General features: G+C 41.8%; 1 protein-coding gene across 2 annotated transcripts in view; it reads right to left on the bottom strand.

Annotated features, from left to right (window-relative positions):
- Positions 1-12,026, bottom strand: part of FMN2 (formin 2) — a 345,283-nt gene that overhangs the window by 204,711 nt on the left and 128,546 nt on the right. For both annotated transcript variants that reach the window (XR_014239879.1, XM_082408836.1), the window contains exons 5-6: positions 1,952-3,669; positions 270-414 (exon numbers count right to left, since the gene is read on the bottom strand). Coding sequence is in view for 1 of the 2 variants with exons in the window: in XM_082408836.1 (XP_082264962.1) it covers positions 270-414; positions 1,952-3,669 (1,863 nt within the window). In the remaining variant the exon portion in view is untranslated. The remainder of the gene's footprint in view (positions 1-269; positions 415-1,951; positions 3,670-12,026) is intronic.

Genomic DNA, 12,026 nt, shown 5'->3' with positions numbered 1-12,026 from the left:
AACAAGTAATTGCTGAAATTTTGGAAATATGTATCATGAAGCTACAAATAAAGTAGTCAGAACATGATCACTTGGTGGAGATGATTATTTGTTATTCTATCTGGGAAAGTCTTACTTAAGTTCATGTTCTAAAATGCTAACCTCTGCTACCTGCTTACAGACTGTGGAGGGTACACAGCCCAGAAAACAATGTCAATGTTTTTCTCTAATGAAAGTTCACACTTATGCCCAAAACACTGTCCAATTTCAGAAAACACATGAGTACTCACTTGTTTAGCCTTGGTCTTTGTGATGGTGTCAGAAATCGGTTTCTTTCTTTCCTTTACAGTAGTTTTAGAAAATAATTCCTCAAATTCATGACAATCTATGGATGGCTCTTCAATTTTTTCCCAAATAAGTGAAGTACTGGAGTCTCTAAAGTTAAGCAAAAGACCCATGAGAGAGCCATCAAACCAAACTGCAGGACATTATAGTGAGCAGGGACAGATGGGGACGGGGAGGACAGAGGCGTCAGAGGAACAGGGAGAGGACGGCAGGCAGTGGAGGATGGAGGGATATAGGGGGGAAGATGCTCTTTTCTGTACAATCACCATTTGCTTAATCAACATGATGAGAAACAGCATCAATAAAGAATGAGACATTTGCCTGGAAAGAATCATTTCCAGGAATTCTCAGTCATCAAGTCGCTATATAAAAACATAAAAGAAGAACCCCTCTCTGTATGGCTCTCAAGGCAGGAAATGTCTGATATCTCACAAACCCAACCTGACCCATCAGCTTTGTGGGTTATTTGTGGGTTGAAAATAAATCACTTCATGCCCACAGAGGCACCTTTGTCTCCCCACCGCTTCCCATCACTGCATGTCACCTTACTCTTCAGTGACTGTGGAGTCATGTAGTACCACCTAAAAGGGGGAGATCCATTCAAATAAAGCAAAACAAAAAGAACTTTATATACTACATATGGATAAAATGAGTTTGGGGCACATTTGGAAATGATGCCTTGGCACATAGAAGTAACCCAGCAAATTACTCAGAGCATGAGCTGCAAAGTCAGAAGTAGTCAAAATAGATAGGTTCTTCTCCCACTATGATTCAGTGAAAAGAAAATTAATATAAGAAATGAAAATGAACCTGGTATATATCCTATTTCTAAATCTGTGCCACATCACACACACACACACACACACACACACACACACACACACAAATTCAAAGAGTCACGAGAACTTGGGACAAGGAAGTCCAGTGAAATTTAAAGGGCATGTTTTTCTCCCACTGGCACATTCCACAGCCATGTCCCAGTACCATCCCAGGGGTTGGGGAACCAGGTTATGGACCATCCATGGATAAGTAATACACCAGCAGCGTACCTGCTGGGAGGCATTCTTTTACAAATATCATATCTTTTATAAAAATCATATAAGTTTGTGATTTTATGACCTCACAGTGTTGCATATCATCTACAGAAGTGCCATGAAATGCTCAGAACTACATAATTTCACACATGGGGTGTGGATGTGTGTATTTCTGTGTAGCACATTTCTGAATAGTAAAACAAGACCGTGCCTTCAAAAGGATGCAGAAAACATCCTCAAGAGTCAGTCTGTCTAAGGATTTGATTTACTTTTATAAGCTATTTATCAGAGTGAGGTTCTGCAATGAGGCAACAGAGCATGTATGCTAAGAAAAATATATCCCTCTATCTATAAAAGTCAATCAAAAACTATATAGACAGAAATCTGTACATTGATTCATGTCATTTGTTTTATCCCTTTGATACTTCTGGAAAAAAGTCTAAAATTGCTTCACCAAATATTGATATAATCATCTACAGGCAAGTTTTATTTTTATTTATTTTATTTTTACTCATTTTTCTCCTGAGTTTTAAAGGAAAATGCTTCCCTCGTATTGACAATATTGTGCAAAGATGAGCCCGTGTTCATGTTACCTTTTACTGTGCAGTTGAATTCTCGTCCAATACAGAGGCTTCATCGGCCGACAAGGCTCTATTGGCTGCTTCCTGCTGCCTCTGTCCTGGTTCAACCCGAATCCAAACAAGCCAGCTGGCAACGGTGGAGGAAGAAATCCACATGCCTGTAGTGTTGGTGAAGTGGTACTCCCAGCTTGTGGTGGGAGAGGAAGGCCGGATCCAGGAAGCAGAGGGGGTGGGGGGGGTGGGGGGAAACCTGTTCCAGGAGGGGGAGGAGGGGGAGGGGCTAGAGGAGGCGGAACCCTCACACCTGGCAAAGGAGGAGGAGGGGCGGGAGGAATTCCTTCACTGGGAAGAGGGGGAGCGGGAGGAATTCCTTCACTGGGAAGAGGGGGAGCAGGAGGAATTCCTTCACTGGGAAGAGGGGGGGCGGGAGGAATTCCCATGCCAGGAAGAGGGGGAGCGGGAGGAATTCCTACTGTGGGAAAAGGGGGGGCGGGAGGAATTCCCACACCGGGAAGAGGGGGGGCGGGAGGAATTCCCATGCCAGGAAGAGGGGGAGGGGGAGGAATTCCCACGCCGGGAAGAGGGGGGGCGGGAGGAATTCCCACTGCGGGAAGAGGGAGGGCGGGAGGAATTCCCACGCCGGGAAGAGGAGGAGGGGGAGGAATTCCCACGCCGGGAAGAGGGGGGGCGGGAGGAATTCCCACGCCAGGAAGAGGAGGAGGGGGAGGAATTCCCACGCCGGGAAGAGGGGGGGCGGGAGGAATTCCCACGCCAGGAAGAGTGGGGGCGGGAGGAATTCCCACTGCGGGAAGAGGGGGGGCGGGAGGAATTCCCACACCGGGAAGAGGGGGGGCGGGAGGAATTCCCACTGCGGGAAGAGGGGGGGCGGGAGGAATTCCCACTGCAGGAAGAGGGGGGGCGGGAGGAATTCCCACGCCAGGAAGAGGAGGAGGGGGAGGAATTCCCACGCCGGGAAGAGGGGGGGCGGGAGGAATTCCCTCACCAGGCAAAGGTAGGGGACGGGGTTGCAGCATCTCTGGACCAGGCAGAGGAGGAGGTGAGGGGCACGGTGGGCTGAGCAGTGCAGGCTCAGGCGTGACATGGGGCGGGGGCCGTGGAGGAGCCACGGTGCCCAGACCAGGCATCTGGTGGAAAAACGTGGGAGACAGAGGCAGCGCAGTGGGGATGTCATGGCTGTTTTCAGAGGAGGGGAAAGCAGCGTGCTCCTGGCTGGTTTCAAACTCCGTGTGAAAAGAAGGATGGGAAGGCTGTGAGCTCGCCTGTCCTTGACCGTCAGACCAGGGCAGCGACGTGGGTGGTGGAGCCTGCAGGGATGGATGTGTGTCGAGCTGAACTGATATTCGCCTTGGAGACACGACCAAAGAAATCTCTGCACAGAATTTGGTCTGAGGTCCGGGAGGTGAGGACAGCCCGGCTGAGTCTCCATTCACGGCCTCAGGCAGGGCGCCCGTGGGAGGACGAGTCAGCGTCCCACCCTCCTCTGTCGGGGACGTCTGTATTGACTTGGCCTGTAAAATCCTTTGAGGCCCTACATCCTTTTCTCCCAACCTGAGAGCTCGCAGACACGCGTCTCCGGAGGCGGCCACCTCCATGTCTGTGGCTGGGTACTGCTTCTCTAGCTCAGCTATTTTGGTCCTCAAATCCTCAATGGTCCGCTCCAGCTGCTGAATGACAGTGGCCTGACCCTCAGATTTCATGTCACAAACTTCCTGAGGGGCAACAGAGACATCACAGTTAAATATAAAATAAGGAATACTCAAAATACCAAAAACTAGTCTTACAAAATTAAGCAAAATGTATTTGTTTGTTATAATAATTCTAAACGCTCCCTCCATAGAAAGACACTATTACCACTTCCACTTGTCCCCTCTTTTCCATCCTCGGATTTCAAACTGGTTTACACACATGACCATGAAGTCCTAAGGCCCCTGTCTAATCTTCGAATGAAATCATGGAAGACTGGCAGACCACTGAGAAGAGGGAAGAAGAAGCTGAGTGACAGACCCACTTAATGTCACCATAGGCTACTCTCTTCCTGTCCAGTAACATCTGTTATTAGGACGTTCCCTAAAGACATTTTAAATCCTCAGTTTTAAAGTTAATCACAACGTTTAAAAGGTAATCTCTAAGGGGTGGGAAAGTGTCCCAAAGAGAGCTACAATATGTGAGCAGGGAATGCGAACTTGGGAGCCTGAACCGAGATGGCAGAGTAGGACGTGCTTTCACTCCTTCTTGTGAGAACACCAGAATCAAAACTAGCTGCTGGACAATCATCGACAGGAAGACACTGGAACTCACCAAAAAATACACCCCACATGCAAAGACAAAGGAGAAGACGCAGTGAGACAGTAGGAGGGGTGCAATCACAATAAAATCAAATCCCATAACTGCTGGGTGGGAGACTCACAGATTGGAGAACACTTATAACACAGAAGTCCACCCACTGGAGTGAAGGTTCTGAGCCCCACGTCAGGCTTCCCAACATGGAGGTCCGACAATGGGAGGAGGAATTCCTAGAGAATTAGACTTTGAAGGCTAGTGGGATTTGATTGCAGGACTTTGACAGGACTGGGAGAAACAGAGACTCCACTCTTGGAGGGCACACACAAAGTAGTGTGCACATCGGGACCCAGGGGAAGGAGCAGTGACGCCATAGGAGACTGAACCAGACCTACCTGCTGGTGATGGAGGGTCTCCTGTGGAGGCAGGGGCTGGCTGTGGCTTACCGTGGGGATGGGGACACTGGCAGCAGAAGTTCTGGGAAGTACTCCTGGACATGAGCCCTCCCAGAGTGTGCCATTAGCTCCAACAAAGAGCTCAGGTAGACTCCAGTGTTGGGTTGCCTTAGGCCAAACAGCCAACAGGGAGGGAACCCAGCCCCACCCATCAGCAGTCAAGAGGATTAAAGTTTTACTGAGCTCTGCCCATCAGAGCAACAGTCAGCTATACCCACCACCAGTCCCTCTCATCAGAAAACCTGCACAAGCCTCTTAGAGAGCCTCAACCACCAGAGAACAGACAGCAGAAGCAAGAAGAACTACAATCATACAGCCTGTGGAACAAAAATCACATTCACAGAAAGGTAGAAAAGATGAAAAGGCAGCGGGCTATGTACCAGATGAAGGAACAAGATAAAACCCCAGAAAAACAACTAAATGAAGTGGAAATAGGAAACCTTCCAGAAAAAAATTCAGAATAATGATAGTGAAGATGATCCAGGACCTCGGAAAAACAATGGAGGCAAAGATTGAGAAGATGCAAGAAATGTTTAACAAAGAACTAGAAGAATTAAAGAACAAACAAACAGAGATGAACAATACAATAACTGAAATGAAAACTACACTAGAAGGAATCAATAGCAGAATAACTGAGGCAGAAGAACTGATAAGTGACCAGGAAGACAGAATGGTGGAATTCACCTGCTGTAGAACAGAATAAAGAAAAAAGAATGAAAAGAAATGAAGACAGCCTAAGAGACCCCTGGAACAACATTAAATGCAACAACATTCGCATTATAGGGATCCCAGAAGGAGAAGAGAGAGAGAAAGGACCTGAGAAAAATTTGAAGAGATTATAGTCGAAAACTTCCCTAACATGGGAAAGGAAATAGCCACCCAAGTCCAGGAAGCACAGAGAGTCCCATACAGGATAAACCCAAGGAGAAACACTCCGAGACACATAGTAATCAAGTTGGCAAAAATTAAAGACAAAGAAAAATTATTGAAAGCAGCAAGGGAAAAATGACAAATAACATACAAGGGAACTCCCATAAGGTTAACAGCTGATTTCTCAGCAGAAACTCTACAAGCCAGAAGAGAGTAGGTATTTTATACTCATACACTTAAAGTGATGAAAGGGAAGAAACTACAACCAAGATTACTCTACACAGCAAGGATCTCATTCAGATTCGATGGAGAAATCAAAAGCTTTACAGACAAGCAAAAGCTAAGAGAATTCAGCACCACCAAACCAGCTCTACAACAAATGCTAAAGGAATTTCTCTAAGTGGGAAACACAAGAGAATAAAAGGGCCTACAAAAACAAACCCAAAACGATAAAGAAAAAGGTCATAGGAACATACATAACGATAATTACCTTAAACGTGAATGGATTAAATGCTCCAACCAAAAGACACAGGCTTGCTGAATGGATACAAAAACAAGACCCATATATATGCTGTCTACAAGACACCCACTTCAGATCTAGGGACACATACAGACTAAAAGTGAGGGGGTAGAAAAAGATATTCCATGTAAATGGAAATGAAAAGAAAGCTGGAGTAGCAATACTCATATCAGATAAAGTAGACTTTAAAATAAAGAATGTTACAAGAGACAAGGAAGGACACTACATATTGATCAAGGGATCAATCCAAGAAGAAGATATAACAATTATAAATATATATGCACCCAACATAGGAGCACCTCAATACATAAGGCAACTGCTAACAGCTGTAAAAGAGGAAATCGACAGTAACACAATAACAGTGGGGGACTTTAACACCTCACTTACACCAATGGATAGATCATCCAAAGTGAAAATAAATAAGCAAACAGAAGCTTTAAATGACACAATAGACCTGATAGATTTAATTGATATTTATAGGACATTCCATCCCAAAACAGCAGATTACACTTTCTTCTCAAGTGCGCACGGAATATTCTCCAGGGTAGATCACACCTTGGGTCACAAATCAAGCCTCAGTAAATTTAAGAAAATTGAAATCATATCAAGCATCTTTTCTGACCACAATGCTATGAGATTAGAAACAAAATTACAGGGGAAAAAACGTAAAAAACACAAACACATGGAGGCTAAACAATACGTTACCAAATAAGCAAGAGATCACTGAAGAAATCAAAAAATACCTAGAAACAAATGACAATGAAAACACAATGATCCAAAACCTATGGGATGCAGCAAAAGCAGTTCTAAGAGGGAAGTTTATAGCTATACAAGCCTCCCTCAAGAAACAAGAAAAATCTCAAATAAACAATCTAACCTTACACCTAAAGGAACTAGAGAAAGAAGAACAAACAACACCCAAAGTTAGCAGAAGAAAAGAAATCATAAAGATCAGAACAGAAATAAATGAAATAGAAACAAAGAAAACAATAGCAAACATCAATGAAACTAAAAGCTGCTGCTTTGAGAAGATAAACAAAATGGACAAACCATTATCCAGACTCATAAAGAAAAAGAGGGAGAGGACTCAAATCAATAAAATTAGAAATGAAAAAGGAGAAGTAACAACAGACACTGCAGAAATACAAAGCATCCTAAGAGACTACTACAAGCAACTCTATGCCAATAAAATGGACAACCGGGAAGAAATGGACAAATTCTGAGAAAGGTATAACCTTCTAAGACTGAACCAGGAATAAATAGAAAATATGAACAGACCAATCACACATAATGAAATTGAAACTCTGATTAAAAATCTTCCAGAAAACAAAAGTCCAGGACCAGATTGGCTTCACAGGTGAATTCTATCAAACATTTAGAGAAGAGCTAAAACCCATCCTTCTCAAACTCTTCCAAAAAATTATGGAGGAAAGAACACTCCCATACTCATTCTATGAGGTCACCATCACCCTGATACCAAAATCAGACAAAGATACTATAAAAAAAGAAAATTACAGACCAATATCACTGATGAATATAGATGCAAAAATCCTCAACAAAATACTACCAAACAGAATCCAACAACACATGAGAAGGATCATACACCATGATCAAGTGGGATTTATCCCAGGGATGCAAGGATTCTTCAATATATGCAAATCAATCAATGTGATACACCCTATTGACAAACTGAAGAATAAAAACCATATGATCATCTCAATAGATGCAGAAAACGCTTTTGACAAAATTCAACACCGATTTATGATAAAAACTCTGCAGAAAGTGGGCATAGAGGGAACCTACCTCAACATAATAAAGGCCATATATGACAAACCCACAGAAAACATCATTCTCAATGATGAAAAACTGAAAGCATTTCCTCTAAGATCATGAACAAGACAAGGATGTCCACTCTCACCACTATTATTCAACATAGTTTTGGAAGTCCTAGTCATGGCAATCAGAGAAGAAAAAGAAATAAAAGGAATACAAAGTGGAAAAGAAGACGTAAAACTGTCACTGTTTACAGATGACATGATACTATACATAGAGAATCCTAAAGATGTCACCAGAAAACTACTAGAGCTAATCAATAAATTTGGTAAAGTTGCAGGATACAAAATTAATGCGCAGAAATCTCTTGGATTCCTATACACTAATGATGAAATATCTGAAAGAGAAATTAAGGAAACACTCCCATTTACCATTGCAACAAAAAGAATAAAATACCTAGGAATAAACCTACCTAGGGAGACAAAAGACCTGTATGCAGAAAACTGTAGAACACTGATGAAAGAAATTAAAGATGATACCAACAGATGGAGAGATATACCATGTTCTTGGATTGGAAGAATCAATATTGTGAAAATGACTATACTACCGAAAGCAATCTACAGATTGAATGCAATCCCCATCAAATTACCAATGATAGTTTTTATGGAACTAGAACAAAAAGTCTTAAAATTTGTATGGAGACACAAAAGACCCCGAATAGTCAAAGCAGTCTTGAGGGAAAAAAACGGTGCTGGAGGAAGCAGACTCCCTGACTTCAGACTATACTACAAAGCTACAATAATCAAGACAATATGGTACTGGCACAAAAACAGAAACATAGATCAGTGGAACAAGATAGAAAGCCCAGAGATAAACCCACGTACCTATGGTCAACTAATCTACGACAAAGGAGGCAAGGATATACAATGGAGAAAAGACAGTCTCTTCAATAAGTGGTGCTGGGAAAACTGGACAGCTACATATAAAAGAATGAAATTAGAACACTCCCTAACACCATACACAAAAATAAACTCAAAATGGATTAGAGACCTAAATGTAAGACCAGACACTGTAAAACTCTTAGAGGAAAACATAGGAAGAACACTCTTTGACATAAATCACAGTACAATATTTTTTGATCCACTTCCTAGAGTAATAGAAATAAAAACCAAAATAAACAAATGGGACTTAATGAAACTTAAAAGCTTTTGCACAGCAAAGGAAACCATAAACCAGACGAAAAGAAAATCCTAAGAATGGGAGAAAATAGTTGCAAATGAATCATCGGACAAAGGATTAATCTCCAAAATATATAAACAGCTCATGCACCTCGATTTTAAAAAAACAAACAACCCAATCCAAAAATGGGCAGAAGACCTAAATAGACATTTCTCCAAGGAAGACATAAAGATGGCCAAGAAGTACATGAAAAGCTGCTCAATATCACTAATTATTAGAGAAATGCAAATCAAAACTACAATGAGGTATCACCTCACACCAGTTAGAATGGGCATCATCAGAAAATCTACAAACAACAAGTGCTGGAGAGGGTGTGGAGAAAAGGGAACCCTCTTGCACTGTTGGTGGGAATGTAAACTGATACAGCCACTATGGAGAACAGTATGGAGGTTCCTTACAAAACTAAAAATAGAATTACCATATGATCCAGCAATCCCACTACAGGGCATATACCCAGAGAAAACCACAATTCAAAAAGACACATGCACCCCAATGTTCGTTGCAGCAGTATTTACAATAGCCAGGTCATGGAAGCAACCTAAATGCCCATCGACAGACGAATGGATAAAGAAGATGTGGTACATATATACAATGGAATATTACTGAGCCATAAAAAGGAACGAAATTGGGTCATTTGTTGAGACGTGGATGGATCTAGAGACTGTCATACAGAGTGAAGTAAGTCAGAAAGAGAAAAACAAGTATTGTATATTAACGCATATATGTGGAACCTAGAAAAATGGTACAGATGAACCAGTTTTCAGGGCAGAAATTGAGACACAGATGTAGAGAACAAACGTATGGACACCAAGGGGGAAAGCCGTGCTGGGGTGGGGGTGGGGGGGTGATGAGTTGGGCGCTTGGGATTGACATATATACACTGATGTGTATAAAATGGATGACTAATAAGAACCTGCTGTATAAAAAAAAAAGAAAAAAAAGAATTACATAACCTTCCAATATCAAATCTCCCTTCCTTGAAGTGGAGATAATAATGGTGCCTTATCTCTGTATCTCTGATGGTTGTGACGAATGAGATAAAGCCTGTAAGTTACTTAGCACATTGGGTAGTGTATTATGAACACCCAATAAATGTTAGCTATTATTATTAAAAAAAAAAAAAACTAAGGGAATCTGAATCAAGTATGAACTTTAGGTAATAATAATGTATTGATATTGGTTCAGTGACAAAGGTACTTCCTAATATAAGATGTTAATAATAATTTTTTTTTAAATCTCTAAAAGAGTCCCCAGTAAGATCATGGGAAATATTTCTGATATCCATATGGGCATATTCATATATCTTAAGTGCATGTACACAACTTACATCACGTTACTACAATTCAAATATTTTATCCAAGGCATTTCAGAAAGGGATGCCTTTGGTCACCACAATTTATGAAGATGGCTGAAAGCAACTGTGCCCCTGTGTGGGTCACCCTCACAACCACACAGTGTCTTCCTCTCCCAAGGGGACACTTTCAGGAAAAAGTGTTTTGGGAATAGAAAAGGGGGAAGCCCTCTGGGTAAATTGATTACAAATAACAGGTGAGTAAGAAGAAAAGACAAGAGAGGAATGGGTAGAGAAAAAGGAGGAAAGCAGGGCCAGGAGGTAGGAGGGAAGGGGGGACAGACTCCAGCTGACTAAAGCTCAGGATCACACACCTGCTTACACAGGCTCAACTGCTCCCTAAAGGCTGGAATGAGAGGGGAGGGGGCAAGGTCCCTGTGCTCTGAACTGCTTCTCCAGAGCTTCCAGGGCTTTTCACAGATGACCCCAACAGAGGCCAACACGAGGAGCCACCATCCACGGCATGGACACCTACTACCTTCCCCTCTCTTCATCTACTGTGGAGGAATAATTAAGATGTTAATACAAAGACGACACAAACTACTGGGTTGGCCAAAAAGTTCATTCGGGTTTTTCCAGAATTTGTTTTTTTTTTTTTGTAGCTGAGTAATATTCCATTGTATAAATATACCACATCTTCTTTATCCATTCATCTCTTGATGGAAACCTAGGTTGCTTCCATATCTTGGCAATTATAAATAATGCTGCTACGAACATTGGGCTGCATGTATCTTTTCGAATTAGTGTTTTCTTTTTTTCTTTTTCTTCAGATAAATACCCAGGAGTGAAATTTCTGGGTCACATGGTAGGTTTTAGTTTTTCTGAGAAACCTCCATACTGTTTTCTGTAGTGTCTGCACCAATTAACATTCCCACCAACAGTGTATGTGGGGTCTGTTTTCTCCACATTCTCACCAACATTTGTTATTGTGTTCCTTCTTTTTTTACATTTTCTTTTTTTATTATTTTTTCAAAAATTTTATTGAAGTATACTTATTTACAACGTGTTAATTTCTTCTGCACAGCAAAGTGACTCAGTTATATATACATATATATATATATATATATTCTCTCATTGTGTTCTTTTTGATGACAGCCTTTCTGACAGGTGTGAGGTGATGTCTCATTGTGGTTCTGATTTTCATTTCTCTGAGGACTAATGATGTTGAGTATCTTTTCATGTGCCTGTTGGCCATCTGTAGGTAATCTTTAGAAGAAAGCCTATTCAGGTCTTTTGCCTATTTTTAAATTGGCGTTTTTGTTTTCTTTTTAATATTTATTTATTTATTTAGGCTGCAGTGGGTCTTAGTTGCAGCATGCAGGACCTTAGTTGTGGCATGTGGGATCTTTAGTTGAAGCATGTATGTGGGATCTAGTTCCCTGACCAGGGATCAATTCCAGGACCCCTGCACTGGGAGCACAGAGTCTTAGTCACTAGACCACCAGGGAAGTCCCAGGGGTTTTGTTTTTTAATGTTGAGTTGTATGAGCTATTTATGTATTCTGTATATTAGCCCCTTATCAGTCACATAATTTGCAAATATTTTCTCCCATTCAGTAGGTTGTCTTTTCATTTTGTC

The sequence above is a fragment of the Balaenoptera borealis genome (genome assembly GCF_965194805.1).
Source record: "Balaenoptera borealis genome assembly, contig: HAP1_SCAFFOLD_81, whole genome shotgun sequence".
Lineage (NCBI taxonomy): Eukaryota > Metazoa > Chordata > Mammalia > Artiodactyla > Balaenopteridae > Balaenoptera > Balaenoptera borealis.
This window is presented reverse-complemented; position numbering and strand designations above follow the sequence as displayed.